Raw genomic sequence first — 13,840 nt, 5'->3', positions numbered from 1 at the left:
TACATGTTATCACATATCTTACATTCAAAAGTAATGATGTTAAAGCAAATAATTTTTGCCAGCTTTATATATCATGGTATGAAAATTTTCATTTTGCATGAGGACTTTCTTCACAAAAATTACTTACATTGTCCACATTTTATAACATAAAACATTCATTACGCTACTTTAGAATAGTTTGATGAAATCACACGCAAATATAAGTAAACAATAAATTTTGTTGTGTAAGGATTTATTCCCCAGTGTCTCTGAAAAACTTTATTTTGCACAGAAATTCTTCACGAAAAGAACTTACATTATACTGGGTAACATTGTTTCCATTCAGTATTAATTAATGAAAACTATTTTAGATTACATACCGAAATGAAAAGCATGTTGTTATGGGAGAAAATATTCTTGCCATTTGTTTTATTAGGAGATATGAACATCCTCTTTTCGCATATGAAATTTCTTCTTTAAGATTCATATCTTCCAAAAATTGAATCATATGAAACAATGTATAAATAACCGTATGAATATTTTGATTAAATCACGTTGATAAAAGAAATACCACATATCAAATTGATTCATTAAGAAAATATTTGCCTATATCTTAAACTGCTTTCCTACGGAAAAGGAGAAGTTCTGCACTGAAATGAACATAATTTTTTCCCATTTATATTTAATTAACACTTCTTTTAACTTTGATTTTATTTACATTTAATATTTCAAATACATTTTTACTTTTTTATCTCTGTAAGAAAATTATAACAAAAACTAAAGAATTAATGAAGACACCAGTCATATATATATATATATATATATATATATATATATATATATATATATATATATATATATATATATATATGTATATATATATATATATATATATATGACTTTAGTAATAAAAGTTTTTCATTGTACTTGCATTACACAGAATGGTAACTTATTATGCTTCCTTCGCAACATAAATGAACTTCCGATGATACAAACACAAATGCAGAAGATATGTTGCCTGATATTTAAATTTTCGACGTGATGATATGCGAGTTTTATTCAATGTTTCAGAACCAATGCAAATAAAGACCTAATGTAAGGGAGGCAACCCAAACAGGGATACTATTATTGTAACAAAGCGAGAATACTCGACATTTTTTATTAAATACATTTTATTACTGACTGAAGACGTATCTTTGATTTAATTTGTAACTGAAGTAGGAACAAACCGCAATCTACGAAACCTAGCTTGTGTTTGGTTGTTGGTTGGGTATTACCTATAGAGTGCAAAAACAATTGGAGTTTAGATGCAAGTTTGTATATACTATAGGATACGAAACACAATTTGTGCTTAATTGTGTGTTGGGTAGTAACTATAAAGTATAGAACGCAGTTTGTGTTTAGTTTGTTTTAGGTATTAACTACAGAGTTCTTAGTTTGTATTAAGATGTAAAATTGGTATTTACTATAGAGTATAGAACTTACTTTGTGTTCAGTTTTGTTTTGGGTATTAACTACAGTGTTCCTAGTTTGTGTTAAGTTGTATCTTTGGTATTAACTCTATAGATCGTATTTTGTGTTCAGTTTTGTTGTGTATAAAAGCCCTATAGACATTTAATTTCTGCACTTCCTACTTTTAATTTCTGATATCTGCACTTCAAACTTGCAAGCTTTCGACTTCTTACTTCCAACTTCTAACTTTCGCACTTCTGACTTCCTTACTTCCCACTTCCACCTTTACAACTTCTTACTTCCAACTTCCCCATTTCTAACTTCTAACTACCTCGCTTTCGACTACAGACTTCACAACAGCGGGTGTTAAGTACTGTGTGGCGGCCGTAAAACGTCGCCCTGATTTCATCTCAGTGTTGTTGTATTTTCTGGTCCTTCAGGATCATTGATTTCGTTTTCATTCATATTTGAAGATTGAATACTGGTTAAGCCGGTGCTAGGGAGCGTTGGCGGTGTTGCGTTTTCTATTGCTGCTCATGAACAGACTCAGTCAAACCAAGTTTGCAATTCTCACTGTTTGCCTTGTTCTCGGAGCTTCCGAGGGCTCTTTTTCCCAGATTTTATTTACTTCACAACAGCGGGTGTTAAGTGTTGTGTGACGGCCGTAAAAAGTTGCCCCGACTTCATCTCAGTGTTGTATTTTCTAGTCCTTCGGGATCATTAATTTCAATTCATTTAGATTTGAAGATTAAAAACTGCTTAAGCCGGTGCCCGGGGGTGGGTGGGGGTTGGGGGGGGGGGCGGTGTTGCGTTTTCCATTGCTGTTCATGAACAGAATCAAACCGAGTCTGCAATTTTCACTGTTTGCCTTGTTCTCGGTGCTTCCGAGGGCTAATTTTTCCAGATTTTATTTCCATTTCTTTAACTTGTACCAGTCCTTATAATTTGCGAATTTCTCATTATTTACTTACAGTTTCCACACTTCTTACTTCCAACTACCCCACTTCTAACTGCCACTCTTTTGGAATCCAACTTCATACTTAAAAGTTCTGACCATCTGACTACAGCCCGCCCGCTTAGCTCAATAGGTAGAACGTTGGTCTACAGATCGCGGGGTCGTGAGATCGATCCTCGGGCAGGGTGAATGTTCTTCGCGGCTATTTGATAAACGACATTGTGTCTGAAATCATTAGTCCTCCACCTCTGATTCATGTGGGGAAGTTGGCAGTTACTTGCAGAGACCAGGTTTGTACTGGTACAGAATCCAGGAACACTGGTTAGGTTTACTGTCCGCCGTCACCTGACTGAAATACTGTTGAAAAACGGCGTTAAATCCAAAACAAACAAACAAAGACTTCTGACTTCTGATTTCCAAGTTCCGCACTTCCGACTTCCAACTTCTTCGCTTCTGACTTGTAACTTCCTGACTTCCGACTTCCAACTTCAAAACTTCTGACTTCCAACATTCCCTTGTAAGAAGTGTAGAAATTGGAAATCAGGAGTCAAAAGTCAGGAAGTAAGAAGTCAAGAAGTCGGAAGTAAGAAGTGTAGAAGTTGGAAATCAGAAGTCGAAAGTATGTCAGGAAGTTGGAAGTCAGAAGTGTGGAAGTAGGAAGTAAGGTAGCTGGAAGTGAGAAGTACACAAGTGGGAAGTACGGAATTCAATTGTCCCTCCAGGGCTTCCATAGTTTTGGGTATAAGTTTGTATCAAGTTGTGTCATTGGTATTAGCTATAGAGTATAGAACGTAGTCTGTGTTCAGTTTTGTTTTGGGTATTAACTACCGAGTTCCTAGTTTGTATTAAATTAACGATAGAGTACAAAACCTAGTCTGTGTTTATTTACTATAGAGTATAGTATGGGCATGCTTTATCTGAAAATATTTTCAGCAAATCCTCTTTTAATCTTTTAGTGCGAGTACCTCTTGTGTACTTCCTTTAGTTAAACCCATTAAGTCGTAGGCTTAAATTATATCCACCAGCTATATGGACGTTGATTCAAAATCTAAATATGCACCAGGTCTGCGTAACATCACGGCGAAAAAAGGCATGCAGTAACGATGATATCTTAAAATATATTTTTACTATTACACTTAAAATGAAACTGAATCAATTACAAACACAATCGTTGCGATACACACATATGTATTTTATTCCTGACAACAACCCATGAAACGAAAGAATAATATTCATAGAATGAAAGAAATCACATTTTTGAACTTCACAAAGTTTAGGTCTGTTCTAATCAACTTTCTTGTAAGTTTTGAGAATGCGTGATATTTAGAAAATCTGTAACATCAGACACGCATATAGAACACACATTTACACAAAGAATTTGTATTTGTAATAATCAAAGCATCTTCAAATGAGTCTTGGAAAGCAATTTCTACGAGTCAGTAGGACCGAAATGCTGATCGTTCTCTTTACTACTATCAGAAAATAACTGAACATATGCCTCAGTCCTCCTGACTACTGCTACATGTGGTTGCAAAGAACGCTTTGATGTGTCCGTTTACAGTTTGCCTGCAAACTGGACATTTTGTGAGAGCCGGAGCACACTGTGGACAACAAACCATATGACCACACGGAAGGAAAATCACATCTGCGCGACTTTCCAGACATATCTTACACAATTGGTTCTCTTTAAGTCTGTGGTTTTCTTCAAGAAGCGTCTCAAGGGGCTCTGTAATGATAAAACTACAACGTTATGTCTATAAGACATATAAAAGACACGAAGCGCAAGCGAACTGAAACGAATCATGTTGAATTCATTCAATATGAAAATGTGTTTATGGGAGATGTAAGATAAAAAAAAATTGATAAAATTGATCAAGAAATATTTCAGTTGCAATTTCTCCTTACCTAGTTTGTCACTGTCATCTATGAAGCTTTCATCTAATTTATCAGTGAGAACTGTCACATCTTGATTTTCTTCGAGGTCAAACAGAATTTCACAAATGTCTGCTCCTTTGAAATCAGTATTGCCTGTAAGAAGAGGAGGAAGAAGATGTCGATACTGATGTAAACGGGAACCATTTACGAGTTTTTGCTGATTAAATAATATGCACAAACCCGATTTTCCCAACTTTCGTTATATTTAAATTTCTGTAAAATATGTTGTTTGTTTACTCTTCAAATGTAAACATGTATTATTAACAAAAAATCTTCTATCTCTTACCATGTTTTTCAATATAGATGTGGATCGCCTTTCTAACCATATCTTCCGCGAAACCCATTTCAATACAACTCCTTGCAGCAACACTTCCCAGATGGTTAGTCTCAATGGATGAAGGCTGCTGTAAAGAATATGTTTTACATTCTACTTTTTTCATGCAATTGAATATTTCATCAAAGAAAGGAGGTTTCATATATTGACGAGCTTAAAGTATATCGACAAGTTTTTGAAATGATAAATTTATAAAAATGGCGGTTATTTCTTTGGTTCGAAGAAATGTAGATAAAACCTTTATCAAGTGAAAACCGTCTGCATTATTTTTGTATTGCAGCCTCGAGTGAAATTATGGTGGTATTGTCCAAGAGAAAAAGATGTTGATAGGTAACAAAAAGAATTTATTTATTTTGTTTGGTATTTTGGTTGTTTCAGTAAATAAAGTTAACCACATAGGGAACCGTAAATATTTTACATTTTATCACACGCAGCACAATATCACGTGCATAACAGAAGACAAATTTATAGTCACTGTTAAATCAAAATTAAGCATAAAATTCATTTCAGGGGACAAATACAAACAGCACACACAGAAATGTAAAGAAAAATTTGCCGCCCAATGGCAGTTATATTAAAATTTTGATGATCATTTTTTACAGATCTAGAACACCAGTTAAACACATACCTACCCATACCACTTCATTTTAATGGAAAGGTTAATTGATATGCATTATCTGGTCATAGCACAGAGGCATGTGCTTAACGATACATGAACAAAACAGTTTAAACTATACCGTGTTTGTGATGCAAGTAATATAATTGAAAATAACCAACATTATAGAAGAAGTTATATGCAACAAGGACTAGCCAACACAATTTAAACAACAGCTGTCTGTAAAACACATATGCCAATTTTGTAACTAGGTATGTCGTATGTTTCGGTATTTGGTATGCTGTCACCTTGGCCTTGACCTTATTATTATATACTGACTACAGGCAATCACTGTGTGAAGTCTGAAGACTATAGAATCCAGTTATTGACGAGAAACAATTTTTCAGTATCATGGTCACCGGACTTTTATCTTGACTTTGACATAATCATTACAATACAATATATTAAGAGGTAATCCTATTGACCATAGACAATCATACTATTAAGTTAAACCTTGAATGCTGTCGGTCTAATCGTGCTCCAGTAAGTGACCAGAAACAGTTTTCATTCCCAAGGAAACCGTGACTTCAACTGTCTATATACAAGTCTCACCAATAAAAGGGTTCATCAACTGCCAACAAGGATTGAATGGCGAAATAATGCTCAAGATATTGATCGGAAATAGGGTAAATGTGATATTGACCTTTGATATATGTTCCTTACTGATCATAAAAATATGGAAGTTCTAGGAACAAGAATTCTCAAGATAATAATCGGAGACCATTTGTAGTCTAAAAGTTAATGTGACCTCTATCTTTGACCTACTGACCCAAAAAGCAGTATAGGGTATAGCTGCTGACATCAGGTGATAACAGACAGTAAATCTATGAGTCTGAAGGCAGTAGACGAATGTGTTATTTAGTTATTCACCTGCTATACCTTTCACTTTTCACTTTCAAGGTCACTGTGCCCATCACCTTTGACCAACTGACCTCTATAGCAATATGAGTCAGCTAGTTACCTAAACAATCATCCTATAAAGTTTGACAGCTGTAGGTCCAAGACAGTATAGGTCATCGCCTGATCATAGTCAGACAGACAGGCAAGACAACATCAATATATTCCATCACCCCTATATTGAGAGACGTAATTACCTTGGTATTATCAACTTCTTCTACGTCCGGCTTTTCACCACGACTTAGTTTATCAACATATGCTTGTCCCTTAACAAGTAATATATGGGGACACTTTGGATACCACTTGGCGTGCTCTTCCAGCGGAATATCGCCACGTTCCCAGTTTCTTAAACCTCCACCACAGAAATAACATCTCACACTGTCTCCAACACCTGGAGCGAGAGTAACAATAGAAACTGATTTGAAATCAATTTAACGAATTTCAAGCAAATAGAAGCCTTACTAAAAATTTTGCACATTTTTGCAGATTTCTGAAATCAAATCGCATAGTTTATAGTTGAGATTTGTTAAAAAGTTAAAGAGACAAAATACAATACTATAAAACATAAAATGCATCACTAAAGATCAAACAAAAGCCTGAGAATTCGTCTTTTTCAAGACCAAATGTACCTACACAAACCGTTTGTTCGATCCTCCTGTTTAATGCGAACTCATAATTCAACGTTTTCAAACGACGTTTAAAAATGTGTTGAAACTCTGCTTGAAGCAATTTCATGACCTAATCAAATTTAGAAAATAAGACAGAAATAAATATACATCCATTCTAACAAGTTAGGAGTACCAATCTTTGCCAAAAAAAACAACAGAATAGTACTTAGCGTTAACATTGTGAATGCAGCTGATTAGGAATACACATCCTCATGATTTCCGTGTCACAGGAGGCATTTAAGCGATAAAGCGTTTGAGCCGCGCCATGAGAAAACCAACACAGTGGCTTTGTGACCAGCATGGATCCAGACCAGCCTGCGCATCAGCGCAGTCTGGTCAGGATCCATGCTGTTCACTAACGGTTTCTCTAATTGCAGTAGGCTTTAAAAGCGAACAGCATGGATCCTTACCAGACTGCGCGGAAGCGCAGGCTGGTCTGGATCCATGCTGGTCGCAAACCCACTATGTTGGTTTTCTCATGGCACGGCTCATTTATTAACAATGTATGTATTTTACCTGTGTACACTAATCCGGCTTCTACCAGGTCCTCTTTGCCTACTGGTATGTACTCTGGCCATTCTTTGTAAGATTCAAAACGTTTAGAAACCAAGGCATATTGAGGGAACTTGGGTTTTTCCACGTTTATTCCAAGCGCTATTGGTGGTGGACGTGCGGCATTTTGTGGCGTGACTTTAACATCACTGCATTCAGACATTATAGATAAAGTCTATGACATGAACTGTAAACATAAACAAAAACATATAAGTTCAAACATTTTTTCTCTAAATTCCTCGATACTCAGAGAGTAAAGCGTCTGGTAAGTTTCGCCGACTTACACTGAATTCTACACAATCTTTTCTTTTCAATTGCATCATCTACTATCAAAAGTTGACAAAGGACGAGATTTTATAAGATATACGAAATGGCCCCTAAATAATTAGAATATGAAAACTCCATAATTGAAAGTTTAATTGTCTAAAACAAAAACGACGATCATAACCGATAAACCTATGACTTTAAAAACTTCATAACCAAGTTATTTATACGACTCAGACCTTTAAAATTCTCGAGGTCCGTGCCATTTACCGATTGTACCGCGATTTACACACAACATTTTACAAGAACAAATAACAAATTCCTTATCATTGTCTTCATACCATCAGTTGAAAGGAAAATGTTAAATATTGTTGACATATAAATTTAAAATCGCTTGTCCGGCTGCTATATGGTACACATCACCTTTTGTACGTGACAGTTGTATAATGTCAGTGTTTTGCTGACTATGTCAAATCCTACTTCTTGAGTTTGATAGGATTCCATGTAAATGCCACCGAGTACGTTACTAAGTGCTGTGCTTTTGACACTAATTTCGTGCATATGTTTTAGACGTAGATTGATACAAAATCATGAAGAGAGGTTCTAAAGTTGCGGAGTTGAACAGAAGACATATTTTAAAAACACAAATCTTAAAGATAGGTGACAGGAGCAGCAACAAAAACCTAATAACTTCAGACCTAGACTTCCTCCAAACCCTCTCCTCCCCCCACCCCCTGAAAGAATAGTAATCTACTAACCACGGTTTTTCATCTTCTGGTCCTATGTTTGAGGGTCATAGCTCAAGGCGTTCTTAAAATATTAATCAGAAATCGTTTGGAAGCTCACGACCACTGTAACATTGATATACTGAACTCCAAAACAACAGCGGCGAATTACTGACCATAGGCAATCGTCTTATGTTTGTTTAGCGACATTAGTCCCCATTTATTAATGAGAAGAAGCTTACTGTGTCAGGGTTCGATGTCTTGGAGAGTTAGTTTAGCAAAACAAAGTCAAGCATGCCACATGACCGTGCCCAGGACGACAAAGCATCCATCTATTTTAACCTTTCTGAGTTAATTTAAAAGTATTTTATACTTCGGCGCCTGTGTTAACGCGTAGACATATCACTTTATACATAAATTAGTCACTGGTTTAAATCAAATATGACTTTGATACAAGTATGTTACTGTTATCATCATTCATATGACCAAACAGTCATATCAAAAACCCTCACACTTTTTTATCTTTAATGTTTAAAATATCACCTCTTGATATATTTAGACTTAAATCACTTCCTTATTGTACAATACAAATGTATACCATTACATCACATGCCGATCAATCAATTTCGTGACCAAAAATAATTTCAATAGATTTTTACTGAAATGAATAATGAAGCAATGTGATTTATTCTGAAAATATATAGTTGAAGATCTTTCATGATCAAGACTTGAGATATTGTTAAAATGGTGAAAACGTGGGTGTCTAATGTCATAGCACGCCTGAGAGTATATTCTCATAGACTCATAGATAACATATTAAAACTGGTAGAGAGATTAAACCAAAACAAACTGTTAGTACATATATAAATGAAAGAAATTGTTAGGCAGGTGGTATTATAGATGATGAATTCGATTTTATATTAGAGTGCAATGTCATGCGCAGATTGAGAGATGGGGTCCGGGTATATGGACCCTCCCCGCATCTCCTGAAAAATCCTTAAAAAAGGAGAGAAGAAACGAATGAAAGAAAATAGTCTTTCCAAAAGACAACATTAGGATCGCATTCGAAGTGTATGTGGAAGCTTGTACATACGACCCCGATGTAATTCATATTTGTGTTAATTTAATTTGTCAAAGAAACAAAGAAGTTTACCTTTAAATAAACATTATTTTATCAATTCCCCAATTTTAACAGGTGAGTTAAAAAAAAAGTGAAAATAAGAGGTATATTGTGTATAAAATTTCAGTGGAAAAGATGTTTTAAATGCTCCTAAAATACCCCAGAATGCAGGAAATGCAGCGTTGAATTTCAAAAATTTTCGGAGCGGCATGCCTCCGGAACCCCCTAGCTGGTCGGATACTTTTCTATTTTAGGTAGCAGGATACACTTCGAATTTTGGCCCCCGTCAATATTTTTTTTGTAATTAAAACTTCGTGATTTTGGATGTCTGTAAATTAAGATGAGAGATGATGATTGTTAATTCTTTAGAAAATTTAGACAGCCGATACATGTAAAATTCTGATGTAAGTTGTAAAACTACAAATGTAACTGCTGCTAGCTTTGTATGAATCGGTGAGTCACGTTGGCCCGGGAAATTCAAATCGCGGAAGGGATCCGTGATTATTGATTGATACTCAGGAACTTTTTCGCTATTTTGTGAAAAAACGAGCTTGATGGGCCCCCATTCCGTTTATATCCTGTAGTTCAGTAGGGACTATTTAATCGAGAAATGTAATAAAATTGGGCATTGTTCCTGCAGCGGGATCATTGCAGGCTGTTCAAAAAGTGCAAAATTGATGACTTTGGCATGCTATTTCTAATGGAATATGTAAAACTTTCGTTTTGATAGATAACTTTCTGTTTCCTTGTATGAGAGTCCTGATCTTGCCATTGATTAAAAACACAAAACATGCACGCAATTTATAAAATGGCCACCCTGAATCTGCTCATTAGGGAAGTGCAATATAGCAACTCGCTACATGTAAGCCTGGCCATGCCCAAAATTTTCGAATCTAAGTGTACCCTGCTACCTTTAGCCTGTTCAACAAAGGAGAGATCGCCTTGACGTCACGCATTAACATCTGTTTACCTTGTGGTGGGTAAAACAAATGTTTTTACATTGTTTGTGTATGGGATCGGAATTTTAAATTTTTGATAACTTTTTCGCTCATTTATTTATGGATTTTCAAAATTCGAAAAGTTTTGAAATACTTCAAACATTGAAATTTTATGCACACATTTTTATTTTCTATCGTTTTAGTACTATGTTATTGTGTTATATATTTGTATGGTATTTCTGACGCTAAATAAAACTAACTGTCTATTTATCTACTTACAATTTTCATATTTTTGTATTCAAGTATCTTTTTTATAAGAATAACCGTTTTAAATGACATATAATTTTAATAGCGGCGTAATGATATTCAAAACTTTTAGAAAAACACAGTAAATTAAGCGTTCATAATTAATCCATTTTATTTCGTAATAACAATTAAAAGTTTAGATTGCTTGTTTTATAGTCTTTCCATTGATAAAAAGATATTGATATAATTTGTGTTTTTACAAAAAAAGACAAGAAAAAACATGGACGTTCGGCTTCTGACCACCCGATCACTGTCTTATCTGGTCTGAAAATAGAAAATACAACGGATTTGTATACAAATTTGATCACTCCTATTGGCAACCCTGTTTATTTAGTGTTTCAAGACACGTGTTTCTCATAGTAAGTGTCTGGACCCCCCCCCCCCCCTCCCCAGCCATCTCCACACACACACACACACACACACAACGGCACACACACACATCCTGAAAAAAATCGCAGGATCCGCGCATGTTTGTGTATGCTGATTCAAGAAAACTTTTCACTCCATCTTGACGATCAAACATGCCACAGTCAGTACAGAAACAAAATTCTTGCACACTTTTAATAGTGTGCTTTTCAACTTAGAAGACACAGCGTGTATGTAGTTTGTACTTGGATTCAAGTAGAAATAGTATAAAGGAATTATTTGTGTATGTATATCATGTTACACTGTGGTATATATGTAAATGCAGGTCGATTTAACAGAAAAACATTAGATTAAGTTATAAAAGTATTAATGCTTTCACGAACATTTTTTCAAGGATCCATCTGTTGGCCTTGCTTCGACAAGGTTAAATCAGCATAGGCAATAGATAAGACATAAGATAATCATAATGTTCAGCGTTGTTGTATGTTTTTTAATAATTACGCTAAGTGCTTCGCATTCTTCTTCTTGTTTTTGGATTTCAAGATGTACCAATACGCCTTAAACAGAAATTGCACCTGCATAGATGTAAAGAATATTCAATATTTTGTTATATGTTTATAATATAATAGTAATTATTATTATTATTATTGTTGTTATTATATGTATGGCTATCTCTTGTTGTATTCATGTGTAAAAATTGTTTGTTAACAGCATTCCCCGTTCACCATTTCCATGCATGTTAACCTCATGGACCATTTATATAAACCATGATCAGCCAACATGCGAAGTTGATTTAAACTAACTAATATCATAGTGTATAAGACAAATGTGATAAGATAAAAGACTTCAAAACAATTTTTGCTTACCTTTTATTTTTTAAGGAAAACAACTGTTATTACTTAATTTCACTGTATTAATTTTTTTTCGTTTTGATTTATGTCCGAACACATGCACCTTTTATTATTGTTTTCTTGTGAATTTTCGATTATATAGGAAGTGCATAATTGACTACATAATATCAAACAGACTATTATTTGCCACATGCACTAGGATATCATTTATGGTAGAATAATTTCGTAACAAGGAAGTTTACAAGTAAATTTCTTTACAGTATGAATCAACAATAATCAAACGTTTATGCTGAAAATATATAAAGCAAGTCCTGTACCTAAAGAGCACAGCAATAGTACTAAACTTAAGTTCGAGGACGCGGACAACTGATATGTCCTAGATATATTTTTGATATCAGACGCAGCCATTCATATTAATATGAATGAGAGTGCATTTGCTAAAACAGTTGAATAGGGTTTAGACTACCTTTAACGATTCTCTTATTATTTTTGTGCAATAATTCTAAAAGGTAAGAGCATTTGTAAGCTTTAGAGCTCAAAGTTCCCATTATCGATTTTAATACCTCACACAATTACATTTGTTAAAGTTTCTATAAGTAATTATTGTTTAACAAGTTTTACCTTGAATATTTGAACTAGTTTTAAGAAAGGTAGTTATGACAATAATAATAATGATATAATAGTAGTTATGATGATGACGATGATGATGATGATGATGATAGTAATAATAATAATAATGATAATAATAATAATAATTATAATAAGTACAATCGGAAAAGTTAATACGGAAACATAAAACGGTACACTATATTATATAATGTTTCGTGTTTATGCCTAAAGTAAATTATTTATACGTGATTACGCTGACTAAACTCGTGTTTAAATATAATTACAGATTAATCAGGACATACTAAAATCACTTTGCTTACCTTATGGTGAAATTATCAATCCCAATTGTCTAATTTTTTCGTAAACAAACATATATTTATAGGTTTTACTTATGTTTCCCTAGATAACAAACTTTAAGTCAAAATTAGATAAACTTAACCACATATGCCTCTATCTAATGTCTTATTTCAACTTGGTGGTGTAATCTATAATGCAATGTGTATAATTATATAATTTACCTTTGTGTGCATATCAGATCAATTTGTAGTGATCAAAAATATCATATTACGCATTAATAAGTAAACTTTGCATGCAAATAAAACTCAATTCAAGGGAGGCAACCAGATTATTCATTCACCTACAGATTTTTTTTCTTTGAAATTTAGAGACAGTCATGATATGATACTTAAACTGCTTGAAAGGCAAAGTTATGTAACAGTATTATATTGTCCATGGACATCATATCCCAAAAATTGAGCGGAGCAAGTTTTATATTAATTAAAATAGAAATACTATCATGTATTATGAAAAATCCTGAATTCTTACATCTTTACGTGTTTTTGTTGTTGTTGTTGTTGTTGTTTTACACGAAGTATCATTGTAATAATTTCTTTTAAACTAGATGTACGACAACCCATGACTAAACTGACTTTCAAGTCGATAATATGTTGGATGATGTCACCTATTGATGATTCTGACCTAGTTTGGTGAGCATTCTTTAAGCAGTTCATTAAAAAAAAGTTATTATCTAAAGGTACTTTTTTCTATATTTTGCTGAAACGACCGAAAAATGCGTGATTTTTTGAACAAATTCGTGATAAGAAGTTGTCATATTTTACTCAACTGGCTCCTATAAGGGATCATTCCAATCAAGTAAAAGAACAAGTTTGATGAAGATCTATCAAGCGGTTGATAAGATGAAGGAATATGAAGGTTTTTCGAATTTTTTAACTCT

At 34.0% G+C, this 13,840-nt stretch overlaps 1 protein-coding gene across 2 annotated transcripts; it reads right to left on the bottom strand.

Moving 5' to 3' along the window:
- Positions 1-3,557: 3,557 nt before the first annotated feature.
- Positions 3,558-13,087, bottom strand: LOC123551085 (baculoviral IAP repeat-containing protein 2-like). Of its 2 annotated transcripts, none has more exons than XM_045339771.2 (6): positions 12,927-13,087; positions 7,392-7,614; positions 6,405-6,598; positions 4,608-4,725; positions 4,292-4,414; positions 3,558-4,112 (listed from the first exon to the last, which is right to left on the bottom strand). In XM_045339771.2, exons 2-6 carry the CDS (start codon positions 7,588-7,590, stop codon positions 3,886-3,888), a joined length of 861 nt encoding a protein of 286 aa, XP_045195706.2. In that variant the 5' UTR covers positions 7,591-7,614; positions 12,927-13,087; the 3' UTR covers positions 3,558-3,885. The 2 variants fall into 2 exon arrangements, with proteins under 2 accessions (XP_045195706.2, XP_045195708.2); XM_045339773.2 differs by having other exon boundaries at positions 4,608-4,722.
- Between the last annotated feature and the right edge of the window lie 753 nt (positions 13,088-13,840).

Source organism: Mercenaria mercenaria, chromosome 4, assembly GCF_021730395.1.
Source record: "Mercenaria mercenaria strain notata chromosome 4, MADL_Memer_1, whole genome shotgun sequence".
NCBI classification, from domain to species: domain Eukaryota; kingdom Metazoa; phylum Mollusca; class Bivalvia; order Venerida; family Veneridae; genus Mercenaria; species Mercenaria mercenaria.
Note: the sequence above shows the minus strand (reverse complement) of the source record. Positions and strands in the feature narration are given on the sequence as shown.